The sequence below is a fragment of the Penicillium vulpinum genome, assembly GCF_028829585.1.
Source record: "Penicillium vulpinum strain IBT 29486 chromosome Unknown utg000001l_segment0_segment0, whole genome shotgun sequence".
In the NCBI taxonomy this organism is placed as follows: Eukaryota; Fungi; Ascomycota; class Eurotiomycetes; order Eurotiales; family Aspergillaceae; genus Penicillium; species Penicillium vulpinum.
This window is the reverse complement of record NW_026643241.1, coordinates 2931710-2949067: the sequence shown is the minus strand read 5'-3', so window position 1 is coordinate 2949067 and position 17358 is coordinate 2931710. Positions and strand designations below refer to the sequence as shown.

The 17358-nt window shown below is 47.3% G+C and overlaps 4 protein-coding genes across 4 annotated transcripts; 2 read left to right on the top strand and 2 right to left on the bottom strand.

Moving 5' to 3' along the window:
* Positions 1-4187: 4187 nt before the first annotated feature.
* Positions 4188-6104, top strand: N7479_001068 (putative YT521-B-like splicing factor; the record flags this gene model as incomplete). The annotated part of the gene is made up of 4 exons (XM_057248765.1): positions 4188-4245; positions 4307-4891; positions 4966-5561; positions 5616-6104. 4 exons carry the CDS (start codon positions 4188-4190, stop codon positions 6102-6104), a joined length of 1728 nt encoding a protein of 575 aa, XP_057113197.1.
* Positions 6105-7205: 1101 nt separating this feature from the next.
* N7479_001067 (uncharacterized protein) lies at positions 7206-7946 on the top strand (the record flags this gene model as incomplete). The annotated part of the gene is made up of 1 exon (XM_057248764.1): positions 7206-7946. The coding sequence occupies one exon, from the start codon at positions 7206-7208 to the stop codon at positions 7944-7946; it is 741 nt and encodes a 246-aa protein (XP_057113196.1).
* Positions 7947-8471: 525 nt separating this feature from the next.
* Positions 8472-10534, bottom strand: N7479_001066 (sugar porter family MFS transporter; the record flags this gene model as incomplete). Its single annotated transcript, XM_057248763.1, has 4 exons — positions 8472-9230; positions 9304-9727; positions 9788-10044; positions 10112-10534. Coding segments are annotated over 4 exons (1863 nt in total), but the record flags the coding sequence as incomplete, so codon positions are not given.
* Positions 10535-11076: 542 nt separating this feature from the next.
* Positions 11077-17137, bottom strand: stt4 (1-phosphatidylinositol 4-kinase STT4; the record flags this gene model as incomplete). Its single annotated transcript, XM_057248762.1, has 5 exons — positions 11077-12354; positions 12413-13882; positions 13909-16833; positions 16899-17079; positions 17130-17137. 5 exons carry the CDS (start codon positions 17135-17137, stop codon positions 11077-11079), a joined length of 5862 nt encoding a protein of 1953 aa, XP_057113194.1.
* Positions 17138-17358: the final 221 nt, after the last annotated feature.

The following is a 17358-nucleotide window of genomic DNA, read 5'->3' as shown; positions in this document are numbered from 1 at the left end:
ATTCCCCTCTGATGACTTTTGGATTTTCCTTTCGCTCTTTGCTTTATGTTTCTGGTCGTCGGAATCTTTATCCCCCCCCCCCCCCTTTTTTTTGCTCTTCGGCTCTGACTTATATGGGGCCCAGGCGGTGATTTCTTTCTCATTATTTTCCGCTTCTTGGTGTCAATTCTGTTTTGGATGGTTGCTCACCACTTTCTTGGTTTATTGTCTTCCTAGGACAAATTCAAATATGGCTTAGGTCTATTGCCTTTACCCTGAGTTTCGACTATTCTGTTTTACCATATGTAGTTATGCTCTGGTGTGTATCTCCATATCTGACATCTATGTCCGAATTTCCGGACGACTTGTACTTATCGAAGTTTGGGGGGAATCTACTATACCAGTAATCATGATGGCCATGGGTGAATGAAGTTCTCTAACCGTTCGTTATCTACATAGGTTGTCTCCTGTGGCATATATACCTGTTTTTCGCCTCCCCTCGCCGACCACTTTTCCATATCAAACAGTACACTACTGTATACTGGTACTGTATCTTGTACAGAAACGAAGTTGCCTAACAGTGGCAATGCGCCCAAACCTTCACACTGACCCCAGCAGCTGATGATGATCCCAACGATCACAGAGCTAGAACTGCAAAGCCGTGGGGCTGTGGCGTCTAGCGGTGGCCGACTGTGGTAGGACCTGCAGTTTGCAGAAAGTGGAAACACCGACGGAGTACTCCGTACTCCGTACATCAATCACTACGGATTATTCCGTACATCATACAACATGGATGGATACGAAGATATGGAGACGTGGTGGCTGTGAAGGGTTGCTCCATCCTGTGTAGCAGGCTGGTATTAGGGTGGGTGGTGTATTCGATTGGGTTCCCGTTGTCAAATGCCCCAGCATGGCGTCCGCCATAGAGGGGGGCTCATGATTTTCTCGAGTCATGGATCAATATAGCAAGGCAGAAGAGACATGTATGAATTCCATGACGTCAGGGGATCCAGTGGGGCGCCTAAGGTGTCCATGTGGCGTCTAATTCCACAGGGAATAATGACAACACTTCGAGAAGATGCTGGGCCACTCATGTTAAGAGTGATCGCCAATTCCCGTTAGACTTCGCTATTTCTTCTTATTCATCGTATGCAGCATGCATGGAAGGCGCTAGAATACAGATTTGGAAACAGGGTTATAGTCTAATTGGAGCATACTCCATTCCATCGTAGTGGTCGATAGTAGGCAAAGGGCATTGGAAATACAATAATATATGAGTGATGGACAAAGTATACCTCCGTGCTGTGTGAGAAATATGTAGTTATGTCGATTGAAGTGTAGAACCTAGTCAGCTGATCCGGGTAAATAGTCCGATACTTAACAGCCAATATAATAAATACAACGTATCCACAATATATATAACAACATATGTGCCCAAGAAATGAAGCATAGTAGAATACATATGTATGAACTATTCTCTACTATATCTACTAATATTAAGAAATATGACATTCCCAGGTCTTATGCAAGGTACGTACCCATCAAAAACAAGAACGAGAATGATCAATTCTTTGGTCTATCTCTTATTTCCTCGTGTGGCAATCACAGGTGTACCTATGCAAAATAGTAGTTTGGGCAGACCATCGTACAGAATATATATAGTAACAATATACATACATATACACTGTGAAAGAAGGCATACATATATATCCACTGTAGTGTGGCTTTCTATCAAACCAATCAGATATATCAGAAACAGCCACAATGACTCTGGAGGCATTTAGGCATTTAACTTGGTACTATATCTATCTATGTAGATCTTTAGTTGTGGCTAAGAGCTAACAGCTAACATAGAGGCTTTGTAGAAGGGTAGTCCTAATATAGTCTTAATAACAACCTCTGATTGGCTGGCCCGAGATGCCGGGGACAAACTGAGTGGATCCCAACTTCACTTCCCTTTTCTCTTTTCCTTTCTTCTCTCTCCGTCACTTTATTTTTCAATTGGTTCATTCTTGGAAGGGGGGGGGGGGAAGGGGAAATATCCCCTAATTTGATGTGCAGATTTATGTCTCACTTCTTTTTATTTTTTTTCGGGATCAACCTCCATTTGATCCCCACTAAACGGTACGGATGTTGTATCCACGGCATATACTCTGAAACGGTGCTCCAGAGTCAATACTACATCGTACAAAGTACACCATATATTGAGGCTTCCCCCCCCCAGCTACCATGGGCCAGGATCAGACAACCGTGCTCTGTTGCACTATACAGTAGCACATGGTCCCTTTTGTCTTTGAAATGGGCTTCAACTCGAACTACAGTATACAATATTGTATACTTCCCAATATCCAAGACGTCGGAAGGAAATATCCATTCATAATTGGTTGGATCATGATCGAGCCTAGTGGGAGTGTATCCAAAATAGCTCCATCGGGTCCTTTCCCCTTGTTATGAGGCGCCCCGTCGCATCCCAAACGCCTCATTCTGTCCAAGTCTGATAGGCGTTGGCCTTGCAACATATGACTGTACTGTTGTACCGTACAGGTTGCACGATCTCATTCTATCCATTTGTACTCTCTCTCTCTCTCTTCTTCTTCTCATTACCCTCCCTCATTGGGGTTTCTTGATTTTTTATCACAACACTTGTCCTAGTCCTCTTTCCCCTGAAAGTGGCAAATCTATGGCATTTGAACTCGATTGGTCTAGGCTCGAAGAGGCTCCCCGGGTGTGTAAGTCACTTCAATTTCTCTCTCAGGTAACATTTTGCCCCAACCGCGACAATTCTGCTGGACCCGCCAGACGGCTAAAAAAGACTGGGAAAAAAAAAGAAAAAATAATGATCTGCGTTGATGCAGACCCTGCACAAATGACATGATACTCAGCAAATTATTTTCCCGAATTACTTTGTATATATTGAATTATATAGGGTTGAAAACAATAAAAAGAAATTCCAAAAATAGGCCTATATATTCAATTTATAAAATGCCTAATGCTTATATACATGATAATACAATATATAATCCATATATAATCCATATACAATCCATATATAATCCATATATAATACAATATATAATACAATATATCCCGAACCTATGCTTCTTTTTTTTTTTTTTCTTATTTTCTAAGGTTTCCCTATTAGTATTCTTTTTTTTCTAAATCTTGGAAACTATTAAAGCCATTGACATACATAGCCTATCACTTGTCAAGTTGATTGGCTTCAATTTTCCCCAGGACCCTCTTCAAAATATACAATACACTATTTATCTCCCTTCGGGCACCTTTTTCTTTTCCTGCCTTATACTTCTCTCTTTCTCTTTTCACCCAACTCAGATCACTATTTTAGCCTCTTTTTCCTACAGCTCTTCTGCTCAAATGCCATTTACCAACATTTGAAAAAAAAACAGTTTTTGCTCTTGGTCCTGTCTAGACTATTGTCAAGTAACACAGACGACCTTTGAAACAAATTTCTAGGTGAGTCAACTCTTTTCTTATTTTTCTAGATAAATTTCATATTCTCCTTGATCTGGTATTTCTCTTCCCCCTTCCCCTCATATATCTGACTGGTCTGGCTGGTCTGGCTGGTCTGGCTAGTCTGGCTAGACTAGCTAGGCTAGGATGTGGTATACTTTTTCGACCTGTTCCAGATTATATTCGCCTTAAACTTCCCCTTATTGTGCCTAACCCACTGTTTCTCTATAATCCCTCTTTTGATATCTTTTCCGTTGTCCCACCTACTTTATTTTTGTGAGCCTCGTGGGCTTATTGCCTAGAAGAGGAGAAGGGGGGGGGGGGGGGAGTGTTAGTGCAGTTGTGCGCTGATTTTTCTTCTTTTTCTTCCTTGTCTCCCCTTTCAATTTCCTCAATTCCTCTATTCCTCTTCCTTACCATCAAAATCCCACATTCTAATTATATTTCCTTACTGGAACTAACTTGCATAGCTTGGATTTTACATTCCCTTCTGGATCTGAATCTTTACAGTTCCCCTTTTCTACCGTCTTCCATTCTCTTCTATTATCTTTTCTATCGGATTTCACGCGTGAACAAGTCTGATCTGGATCTGTGGGATTCCCTATAGTACCCGGCTATTTGACTTAATTGGTAAGGAAGATCTCGAGTAGGATGTGTCCATTTTGTACACACACTAAAATACTATAAAAAATGTAGTGCTCATTTCATTACAATTTGAAGTTCCTTCAACAGCCCCCATGGGCAATGTTTCTTCAGAAAAGACAGCCGATGGGACAGCCCCGGTATCAGAACAGGGTTAGTCCTTTCCAAAAAAAATGTCCATAGAGGTTTTATATCGACTAAAATCTCCTCTCAGATGCTTCTCCTGCTTCAGCGCGACCCTCCAATGCCAGACCCTATTCCAGCTTCGCAGAAGCTCGATATGGAACCGCCCCTTCTCCCTTAAATATGGGCAACATGGGATACTCCTTTCCAGCCCGTCATTCACAAGGTTCGCCATATGATCAGTACTCGGCTCATGGGCAAGGTATGATGTATCCCATGCCAATGGCCCCGTATGGACACAACTCCGGCATGGCGTACGGTATGCCTTACCCAGCTTATCCGCCGTATGCGATCCCTCAACACCCAGGCCCTCAATCTGGAACTCATTATCCACATGGAACCCAAATGCAAAATCTCAGTCCCGGGCAAGTATCTCCCTATGGTTCGGGCTATTACCCCCATTTAGCATACGGTCCCCCTTATGGACATGGAGTGTCTCCCGGCCAAATGCCCCAGGCTGCATCTCCAGTCCGTGCTAACCCAAGTTCGCCATCGAAACCGGGCTCTTTGCGCAAAGAAGCCGATAAACGCATGGCGGAATTGGAATATGACGTCTCAAAGACCATCGTGGATGGATCGAATCCCATGAAATTAGTGCCCCAGCCGCTCCTCTCCGGTGAGCCTTTTTTTTCGAATCTCTTGCTTTGGAACCGTGATTGAAACCGCTACTAACATGCAATATATCTAAAGACAATAGTTCCCCTTCGCAACCAGCCCCGACCGCGCCGAGTACCCCACGAGGACCACCCCGAAAACCAAAGCAATCTGGCCACGCGCTCTGGGTTGGAAATCTCCCCCCAGGAGCCAATGTCATGGATCTCAAGGACCATTTCTCGCAAGATGCAACGAACGACATCGAGAGTGTGTTCCTGATCTCCAAGAGTAATTGTGCATTCGTGAACTACAAGTCAGCTGCCGCCTGTGTCGCGGCATTGGCGAGATTCCACGACTCCCGATTCCAAGGCGTACGCGTTGTCTGCCGATTACGAAAGGGTTTTACTGCTCCAGGGTCTGGCTCAGCGGGGGTGACAGGTCCCGTGAATCATGGTCTCCGGCCACGATTAGAGGATATTGCTACAGCTACAGACCCAGGCGAGGACCATTCAATCGCCCCGGAGCTCAGCTCAGCCTCGCCTGCTACGGGGAACTATCCACCACCAGCCCGGCTGATAGATCGGTACTTTATTGTTAAAAGCTTGACGGTGGAGGATCTCGAGCTGAGCAAGCAAAGTGGCATTTGGGCTACGCAGTCGCACAACGAGGCGGCGATGAATCAGGCTTTCGAGGTGAGTATAGACCTATGCAGTAACAGCCAATGACCGAAACTGACCTTTGCCCAGAATACCGATTATGTCTATTTAATCTTCTCTGCCAACAAATCTGGCGAGTATTTTGGATACGCACGTATGATGTCGCCAATCAGCGATGACGAAGAGCTTGCCCTAGAGATGCCATCTCGGCCCGATCCCCCGCTGGGCGGGTCCGACGATCTCGACGTGACCCTAACAGCAGCCACCTCGACAGCGCCCCAAGGCCGAATCATCGATGATTCCGTGCGGGGTACTATCTTCTGGGAAGTTGAGTCGTCGGAAGATGAAAATGACAACTCCAGCGAGAAGAGCATCGATCCTGAGGATCCGGAAGAGGGCCAAACCTTTGGTAAACCGTTCCGCATTCAATGGATTTCGACGGAGCGAGTGCCCTTTCAGCGCACTCGTGGCCTTCGTAACCCTTGGAATGCGAATCGGGAAATCAAAATCGCTCGTGATGGCACTGAAATCGAGCCAACGATTGGCCGTAGGCTGATTCAGTTGTTTCATTTGCCTTGAAATTCCTGATTTCCTGGTTTCCTGACTTGGGAATGATCTGCTCTGTCTTTTGTCTGTGTGGTTATCAATATCCCTATTTCCAGGCCTGAAGTGGCAGACATCGACAGTGGGGGTTTATTCCAGTTGGAACAATAAAATAAGGATAGGAATTTCTGGCTCAAATACCAGAAATTTCGAAATCCAGCACATATAACACTTTATGGGAAACGAGCAATACACGATGTACGTTGACATTTTTTTTTAACTTATTTTCTCTCCTTGTTCTTATGGTACGAACGATGCTCCCTCCCTCCTCCTCTTCCCCCCTCTTTTCTGCAGGGATTGGCGTTTGTTATTCTGCATGATACCCTTCCCCCCCCCCCCCCCCCCCCCCCTCTCTCTCCCTCTCTCTCTCCCTCTCCCCAAATGTCTGTAAAACAGCTTGACTATTATATGTGTTATAGGTAGTGGACTGTAAAATCAATTCGAATATATGAAGTCGCCATGATTCATATCCTATACCCTATATATACACGGAGTATATACATAGCTTTATATAACATTATACATTATATAGTGTCCCTCAATATTCGGTTAAGACATTCCTAGAGTGAAACCTTGGAAATATTAAGCCCAATTATAACCAGTCGTAAGCAATTATAACCAGTCATAAGCAGCTATAACCAAGTTATAACCACGTTATAAAATTATAATAGCTCGAGTCAACTATTATACCCTAGTTATAATCAAAAATTCACTAATTAGTTAGATGACATCACGTGGGCATTACTCTCCACTTAGCGCCACTTTCCCCAGATAATGTGATGCTTAGCTTTCTTCTGCTCGGTGAACCTCAGTATATTTCCCACTTCTCTTCTTCTTTCTTCCCAACTTACAACTTCTTCTATACTCAATTCTCTATCTCATTTTCATCTGAACTCTTTCAAATATTTCAATCTTTCTTCAAGATCTCCCGTCATTCCTCCCTTTCCAAGTGCTGAGATCACACCATTCTCGTCACTTTCATCTTGCTCGGTTCTCCAATTTTCTTCTTTCTATGAGAAGGGCGGCTAGTCCGTCCAGATTTTCCTGTTCTCAGTTCAGACCCTTCTTCATCTGACAATGTCTAACGATCGCACATCCCCCATCTCGGTCCCAAACGCGGAGAACCGTCCACGTCGCGGTTCCATCGCCGACATTTTCTCCAAGCCGAGCAATCCATCCACCCATATTACAAACCCACAGTCCAACCAGCGTCGGCTGTCAATCACCACGCTGGGCCTCTCTGGTTCCCCCACTCAGACGTCCGCCTTCGGTGGCAACCGCAATTTCCGTCGAGGTAGCCTATCTAGCTCAATGGGCTCTAATGTCCCCGCCGAAGATGCCCTCGAGGACGATCAAGGAACAGGAACCTCACCCAACTCGCAGTTTGGGAGACGCGTCTCCTTTGGTGCACAGGCCCTGCGTGATGCTCGCGTAGGAAGCATAGGCAATGGTAGAAACCACCCCCCTCCATCTGCCGTAGGCCCGCGCCGTTCCCCTCCGGCCGGCTCGGCCATCATTGCTACCAGATCTTCCGCAAGTACTTCAACCTCTCCTCTGGATGAGAGATCTAACGCATCACGCCGACCCTTAGGCGAAGGCTTTAACTGGTCAGAAGCCCTCCGCTCTCGTGCCGAGCGTGCTCCTTCCATTGGCAGCCCTGTCTCCCCGCAGGCAGCCCAGCGTTCCAACGGTCACCACCAGCGTGCCGCTTCCATTGCGTCAATGGAGCAACCTAGCCGGGAAATGCCCCGTCAACCGAAGCAGAATAAGCCGGATTTCTTCCAGGAGAAAATCTTGAGAGGTGACTTTATGGATTAAAAATTTGATTCTCGTCACTTTTCGAGGGAAGTATATCCTCATCGGTGCTACAGGGCCTCTCTTGCTGTTTTTTTTCTCTTTTCCCGCATTGGACGCTAAAAAGTCTCAACGGACTTGTACAATTCTGGATTCCCATCCTCTTGATGTGTCTTCCCGGCTTTTTTTTTTCTCTTTCTGAAAATAAGTGGAATATGTATCAAAATGATTCATGGAGGATCATCAATTCATCTCTTTTCAGCTCTGGGTTTGGCGTTCTCATATGTTTCTAGGCCCTTCTTCCTTACCCATCATCCTGGTGATGATTTTATTCTTATGACTACTAAATTGACATATATTGGTCACTGGTTATTGGACTACAAATTGTATTTTGAAGTACTTTATAACTCTTCTTTTCAGTATACACGCACATGTGCACATATGTACTGAACTTCCCCATATGTTCATTACACCCATCACACAAATTTCGCCCACCCCCTTCGGTCCATATACAGCCCACCACTGTCACTCCAAGGTCACCCAAGACCCTCAGGAGAAATGCGAAGAAGGTCCAGTCCCAGCATCATCCGCAGTCTCAGCATGTGTATGTCCAGGCACACCCTCCGACACCTTCTTGCTCGCCGACCTCTCCTCTTCCTTGTTATACTTCTTCGCAACCTTCCGATCCATAAGTTGATCAGTGGTGAGCCGATTCTCCGGCTCCGGCGGCTTCCACTTGCTACTCTTCCACGGCGGCACCCGCATTATATACATCATATCCATCTCCTCGAGCGTCTTGTCCTTACCCTCGATGACAAAGAAGTAAACAATGATCACCGCGAAGAACAAACACCCGGCAAATACATACCCATATGCAAAGTCAATATCGCCAGTGATAAACGGCGTGAAGAATCCAATTAGGAAATTCCACAGCCAGTTTGACGCCGTCGCCATCGCCATAGCCCGCGCCCGGTACCGCGATGGATACAGCTCAGCCACAATTGCCCACACCATCGGGCCCCATGTCATGGCAAATCCGGTGATGAACAGACACGCAAATACAACCATCGCTTTGCCCGCTCCGGGTGTGTTACGCGGCGTATTCACATCAAGCGAGAAGTGACCCACAGATGCAAATACCATAAAGCAGATGAACATCCAGATCCCACCTGCGATCAGAGACTTGCGTCGTCCGAAGTGCTCGATCACATATAAGCCGCCGAATGTCGTGCCAAAGTTTACTCCGCCTAGAATCATCTGCGTCACATATGTGTTGTCGATCCCCGCACCGTTGAAGATCACCGTTCCCTAGATATATATTAGCCTAAGCTCGACATGCGAGTGTTGCATCACACCACTGGGGGAGAAATCACAGACTCACATAGTAGAAGAAATAGTTGGCTCCGGTCAGCTGCTGCAGAGCTTGGAGCGTGACACCTAGTACAATGCGGTACAGCATGCGTGGCGCCTGGAACATCTCAAACCAACCGCGGAGCCCACCTCGCGCCCCCTTCTCGGCATCCAGCTGTTCCTGAATCTCGGCAATCTCATGCACGATCACCCGGTGGTTCTCAGGTATGCCGTACAGCTTTGACATAGTGCGTCGGGCACGGTCCACGCGGCCGTGCCGGTAGTCAAAGCGAGGACTCTCCGGGAAGAGGAGAATGCCGATTCCAAGGACAAGACCCCATAGGAATGTGATACCGAGTGGGATTCGCCACGATGCAGTGCTGTCCAGATGCTCCGTGCCGAAGTTGATGCAGTATGCGATGAAGATGCCTAGTGTGACGAATAATTGATAGGAGCTGGGGTTGCGTCAGGGTTATGATGTGTATTGTAATGTTGTGTGTTGGATTATTACTTACCACACCATCGCTCCTCGGATATGTCGTGGTGCAATCTCACCTTGGTACATTGGCACCAGTAGTGAGCAGGCTCCCACGCCGAATCCGGTCACGAATCGACCCATCATGAACTGGTACCATTTTCCTGCTGGCGAGGAGATCTGGATAATCAGTCCTACATGGAGAATGATGCACCAGAAGAAGATGGACCATTTTCGACCAATTCGGTCAGTCAATGGTCCGGCGAGGAGAGCTCCTATCAATGTACCGATGGAGAGCTGGAAAGCGTTAGATTTTCCCACATTCATATTCTCTTTCCAAAGACATGCAACAATATTCACTCACCATGGAAACAATTAATCCAGACCGGACATTGTTGAAGTGGTACGTCCCATCAGGCTTCAGCTGCGCAAACCGGTGTTTGAAGTTCTTCATCTCCAAAAAGCCCGAGATTTGGCCAGTATCATATCCAAAAATAACACCACCAATCGAGACAAACGCACCAAGCAACGCAGATCTCCATGTTACCCATGGCACACGCGACTCATCCAGAGTGATGCCTCTCTTCTCATTCTCTCGCTCCGCCATAGTTGACTCCCTCGTCAAGTCCGTCAATGGTGGGGACTTGGACTTGCTGAGGAATGGGATTCTCATCCTGGAGATGGGAGGTTGGAGGTGTATGCAATATATAGGTGGTGTATTTTCATGCGTTAATCCAGGTGTTGGCTGAGTAACTGGGATATATTTGGCATTGGTCCGGAAATTGAGCTGTGTCCGAGGCTGTCTTGCACTTTATAAAGGTTTGGCCCAATGTCAAGTGTCTTTGCATCGTCATATTGCCACTTCCGGAACAGTTCTCGGGCCTAGTATGATGTAGATCGTCATGCATTGAATGCGCCACTTCGTGTTAGTTAATTGAAGGGTATGTTGTAATATGAGTTATCATGTTGATATTGGATATTTATAGACGGATTTACACTGCATTTTCAAAGAAGTCATTTATTCTCTATAGTCCATACAAATATATGGGTAACAAAATGAACAAAATCAGTCTTGTCCTTGGTATACATGTCCATGTCGTGGTGCCGATGAAGTCGTGACGTCAACTGTACTTTTTCCGTCCAAAAAGAAAAATCGGAGATGAGACAGCCTTGAGGGACTCTGGAGAATCATTAGATTGAACTAATTATAATAGTGTATTAGAATGAATGGCTCCTTGTTTTTTTTTTTAAAAAAAAAGAATGAAGCAAGTTGTATGGACGTTTATAGAAAAGAAAATGGCCGGTGTACAACATACACAACATCTAGTCTCAGTAAGGAATACCGTTGGTCATCAGCTGGAACTGATCATAACCCTTAGTCGACACGCTCATGTACGACTTGCGCACAAGTTCCCGCATGTACTCGGCCGCATCGCGCTCGCTCTTATCCAACACAAACCGGTCACGGAAATTCTTCAGAGTCTCAGGCTTGAAGCACGGAAGGCCACTGTCAAGCATGAGAGAGACAATATGAGCTAGCTTCGTGCTGTAAGGGCGAGATGCAAGGAATGCCTTCACCACCAACGACTCGAACCACCGGTATGGCTGTGTGTTGGTCGGGTTATGGGAGTTGCCTGGCAGGTTGATTCCCGAGTTGCCGCCCTGGTGATGGGCTGGGTCGTGGGTTCCACTCATTACGGCGACCATCTCGGAAGTCAACTTGAACGGCGCACGCTCGAATCGCACTCCACCAGGCGCAATATCAAAGCAGAATCCGAAGTCAATGTGGATGATATGTCCGGCATCATCAATCATGATATTTCCATTATGTCGATCCTTGAATTGCAGCAGGTAAGATATGACTGAGTAGGCGGCCATACTCTTGACGAAGTTGGTGCGGGCTTCTTGGAACCGGATAGAGTCCTCGCCTCCGTATTTCGATACGAAGTAGTCATATAGCCCATTGACGGCCTCGCGGCCGAGCATGTCGCGAGAAATGGAGTTGGGAAGCACATCAATCACACCACAGCCAGGCGCTGTCGAAGTCACCCGGTAAGGGTAGACCCAAACGTCTAAGCCAACACTGGTGAAAATGCTCCGGAAGGCCGCAATCATCTGTAGGGCAAGCATATCCTGACGACAATCGTCACCGACCTTGAAGATAGCTGACTGCCACACTTCATATGTCTCCTGCTCAGATTCTGAATGATTGGTCAATTGGCGTTGGTGGTTATGGTCACCAGAGTTGGCCTCGGCCTTTTCAATCAATCGTTGCCTTGTCTTCTGAATTCGGAACGTCGCCATATAAGGCGCCTTTGCGTGACTTTGCAAGGGCTTACCAGACTTGCGGTCGATACCAACGACTACACCGTCGGGGTTGCTGGGAAGGTACACTCCAACTTCCACCTTGATTTTGCGCAGCTCTTCCTCAATTTTCTCCTTCTTCTCGGGCTTACTTCTCTTGATATAGGGGCGAAGTTTGCCGGAGACATCCGTGACTTCATTGAAGAATGAAAATTCTCTCTCATAGAAGGCACGCTCCTCGTCTGAGAAGCTTGAGATCAAGTTATCTAAGAAACGGTCAAGTGTATCTTTGATAGGGTCCGGCTGTGAAGAGTAGGATGTTAGCCAATGATGATCAGGCTTTGATAATATCAGTACTTACGATTTGAGAATCCTCGTCCTTGAAGGAGTTGGCTTTCATGTTCCAAATGACTTGGTGGGCAAACAACTGAGACAACTTAGCTGTTTCGAGAATGTAACGATCTACATACCCCAGAGCATCGAAGCGCAGGGCTTGAACCAGTTGTGGTACAAAGTAGAACCGAACATCCATTGAATAGCTCTCCAATGCCCGCATGGCGTACTGTAAGATGTAAGGATGGTTGCCGTAAGCAGGCATAAAGTATGTGATAGCCTCCGTAGGAGTAACGGGAGCCCAGTATAGCATGTATTTCAACTGGGAACCGACATCAGCGGGCAGACAGTTATCAAACATAATCTCCAGAGCACTTGGCTCTTCAATGACTTTCTCAGGGAAATTCAGGATCAATGACCTAACATCAGCCTGCATTTTGGGCGAAGGGAACCGGGCAGCCATCTGAATAGCCAACCCTGCATCTTCCACCCAGGCAAGCTGAAGTAAAGATACGGGGCTATCATCGGGATGCTTGCCTCCAATCGAAGGTATGTGATGCTTTCGCTCCGGATCCAGGGGGAAGAGCCAAACTCGAAGGCGGGATCGTTCGTTCTCCACGAGAATTTGAAGCAGGTCTTGTTTGGCTTGCAAAGGCTTATATGACCCCTGTACATTGGCAGCGATGCCTGCAACGCCTCGTAAAGCTGTGGTCAGCTCGCTAAGGATTCTATCCTCTGCCTTAATCTGCAGCCGATTTCCTCCGAATGACCACCTTGGAGGGTGCTTAAACCAACTCAAAGCAGCAGACAGAATCTGATCCTTGAGTTTCCAAGATGCACCACTGCTTCGGGGGCTGAGATGTCTCAGAACCTTGAGACCGAGGAGCACAATACGGAAATGAATTTCTCTTGCCAATGGATGGCCCTTGGTCTTTGAAAGTCCGACAACCGTACTACCAATCAATCGACAAAACAGCTGTTGGTCTTGCAGATTTCCTAGGCGAATGGCATTGAAATGACTCTCGAAGAAATGTAGAACTCGCAGGTGCGGCGAGAGAGTGTCTTGAGCTTTTTGCTGCATGCGAAGCATAAGGTCCTTATCAGTTGGCAAAAGTTCGATCTTAGTATGCAGTGGGTCAAGGTATTCAAAGGTGGGATCGAACAATCCTTGACGGCGCTTCATGCTTCTCTCCCAAGCCTCGACCACCTCGCATAGGATCCGTGGCTCAGTGCTTGGGTTCTCGTGAATGACTCCAAGCCAGAGAGATACACCAAGCTTGACTGTCTCCTTGGTGAGAATCTGGAAAGGCAAAGCGACCAAGTAGTGAACTACGGAGAGTCGTGGCTTGCTGCTACTGCAAATAAGTCCTGCAGCCTGCCGAAGGACATCCCTGACTTCCACGAGGGGAATTTCCTCCCCAGCAATGCTCTGTCCATATAGACGAGAGAGGGTTTCTTCCAAAGAATCAGCAGACTCGGGCAAAATATTAACGCGAGTCTGTTCAACATAGCCGCTATATCTACCCCCCCTAGACCGCCGAGAGCAGGCATGTCAGGACGTCGGTATTTCTGGCGTGTTGTGTATAGCGCCATGAAATCAGACGCGACGTTGAAGTCGCTGCCCCCATATCCATCGATTGATCCAAGCCGTGGGTCACTTTGTGGAATAAGGGAGCCCATTTCGAGAGCGAATGAACGTCCCATCGAAATGTGACCATAGCCACCGTCGTCGTCATATTCGGAAAGATAAGTCTGGAGTAGACCTTTGACATCCAATGGGGCAATGTTCAGGACAGTTGTCACCCAGGTCCTGGCTCGTTCATGGAACCGATTCAGAGTCGCCCTTCTCAAAGCGTAATTGTCGGGTAATTCGACTTGGACAATCCCCATGGGAGACACCAAGGATGGCTTCCACTCAAACTCGTCGAGTTCTCCTTGTAGACAGGCAGACCACATGACAGTCAGAATCTCAAGCAAAGCGAAGAGGGAATGTTTTTCGCACAAGGCAGAAGGGCACTCGCGAATGATTTTTTCGGCACACTGCGTTGCAATACTTTGAACTCTTTCAATACGATGACAGCAGGCCACCAGGAATCCAGCAAGCTGCTTAGACAGGTAAGGGGTCGAAAAGTCATCGTGTTCCCCAGAAACTGTAAGAGACAGATAACAGGTAACCGCTTTGTCTGCAACAGCATTCATGCACACAACCATCTCCGGAGTGGCCAAGGCCGGGTCAAGGAAATAACTGAGCGTCTTGGTAGAGTCCCCTGAAGAGGCGCGGAGGCTCTCGACCAGGACCACAGCGTTAAGAAACACTGCTCTTGAATAGTCCAATCTCTTGATATCGGATTCTCGGCCGGGGAGTTCAGAAATCAAAGCTCTCTTCTGTTCCATGACTCGATGTGGCCCCATCCCGCGTCTGAGCACCGTGTTCAATTCAACATCGCTCTCCAGAGAGTCCATGTGGTTCTCAGCAACCAAAGGGGGAGAATGGTGTGCAAGAAGGCGGAGCTCCTTGTGATGCCGTTGGGCAACACTAGAACTGAGGGTTATTCCATGAATGGCGATATTGAACCAAGCATCTCGAAATAGAGCCAGGATGGCCTCATCATACCCCAAGGCTGACCAGGAAGCCCCGGGGGAATTGGAAGACACAAGCAAAGCTAGCGGTTTCAAGAGGGGAGTGATGTCATCCGCAGCAAAAATAATTTCTTTGTGCCGCTCATACTCGAGATCTGGCACATCACCCTTGTTTATAATGCTTTCCAATAAATGAACCAAATAAAGCCTGTGGAGTGGTGACTTTGGATCCAAAGTAATCGAGAGGTAAGCCATGGCGCATTGAACAGCATCAGAGACAGTGTTCAGTCCTTTGTTAACGCCATCAAGGTAGATCCGTGCATAGAACTTCAATAGAAGCTGCAACTCTGCTTGTCCGCCGCTCAGAGCAAGAACAGCAGTTTCCTGGATGATAAAGGCATCAACTGCGACATTGATCTTGCCAATCTTTTGGAGAAGCATAGACTGGGCCAATGCACTGATTTTGCCATCGTTACAATTAGTCGCAACTGTCACGATGGCATGAATGACATTCCTGTAGGTGATAGTGTCATCTTCGCCATTTGCCGAGAGCGAAGTCTGGCTTGCATTTTTTGGGTATGCCTCGAGGTTCATCCCGGGCCCAGTATGAACCCCAATGAGTTGGTCTTGGCTAGATTGATCTACGTTCGTGCTTGGGCTTAGCGCATTACCAAGTGAATAAAGGGTAGTAATCACAGCATCCTCGGAAAGGATAGTCAGGATCTGGGCGAGGCACCGAGAAGCGACGGCAACGGTGGAGCGATCCGACACACCTCCCTGGGCAAGGAATCTCAAAAGGCAGCGTCTGCCAATAGATGCCCCATTTGGAGACATTCTTGCAAGAATGGCGGTACACTTCAAAACTGTCACAGAAAGTTCCACGTTTGACATTTGCTGGGAGTCAAGCAATGTATCCTCGAGCCAGGATAACAGTACTTCGTTATTGGTTGCATCTTCGCCAAGAATCACGCAGTTAAGGAAGCCTACCAAGGCATGTCCCTTAACAGAGAAGGCAAGGTGCTGCTGCCAAGGAGACCCGACTTGCAGGTAGTCAGAGCCATCCTCCAGCAAGTGAATTTCCTCGCTAATGATATCCGTGACGCGCTCGACTAGAGAGATATCCGCCTCGTCATAGCTCTTGGCAATACCGACGCCAGTCATGTAGTCATCCAGGAGTTGCTCATCAGTCAGGTGATGGAATCCAATCAGAGAGGCTGCGCATGATTTTACAAAGCGCATATAGCCTTCTTGCACAAGCATAGCACCTAATGGGCGACCATGAGCAGCATATCGACGGGTATATTTTTTCCAGTCCTTCAAAGCATGCTCCGCGACGTTTGCATTGCGGAGGGTGGACGAAGACGTCTCAACTGCGATTAAAAAAGGCTCAGACAGCATCGCACGCAGATGATCGACAATCTGTAATTTTTCGCTCGCATGCCAGATAGAAGTATATTCTGCGGAGGCTTCCATAAATCCAACAAGGGAAACGGCGATTGACAAAACGGCAACAGATTCATGTATAACGCCCTGTCGCCCGGCCTCAGATCTAGAGTATTGGAAAGGCGTGACTGCACTGATAGCCTCAACGCAGTTGTTCAAATACCCATGTACGGCCTCGAGGGCTGTCTGTCGCAAGTCTGAATACTTAGTTCCCAGCGACAAAAGCGCGAGAGTCAGGTTATTTGTGAGAGTCTCCCAAGGCGACGGCTTTACGCCGTGGAGGAAGGGTGAGGACCGAAATATCTGGCTGTGGGATTCCGGTAGGTATCGAGAGAGCTGTGACGCCAGTTGAGCAGCATTTTCTAGATCGGTCACCAATGAGGCCGCCTTGCATAGGGCCAGCAGGACATCTAGTTCGCGGATTCCCTGTCCAAGTATTAGCCTGCACCACTACCACACTACCGGGGGTCGGCGGCAATAAAGAGACACACCATCGGGACCTGGGATATCGGGGCCTGTTGCTTCAAGACTCCATTCAAAGCACCATTAGTCTCAGAAGTCGATCGAGACTGCTCCGCGAGGCGAGCGAGCTCGGATCCATCGCGAACAGGGGCCTCAACTGCCAACGCAGCGAGCTTCTGGAAAGCGAAACGTCTTATTCCACCCGAGAGGCTTGTATTATCCATTAGCATTATCCCCGGGAATTGAATAATCCTACGTACCCGTCCATTGTGAAGAACCTAAGGGCCAAGGTTGGGGAATTGGGAAACCTGGAGAATGAGGTCAGGGGACACCGCACGTGCTTTGAGCACACGAACTTAGGTCCGAACACTTATTGTTTGTTTATACTAGTAGTATACTATGCTCTATAGTTCATATTATATTATATTATTTACAGATTCACCAGATTAAAAAAATATAATCTATATTATATGTAAACATAGATCATCA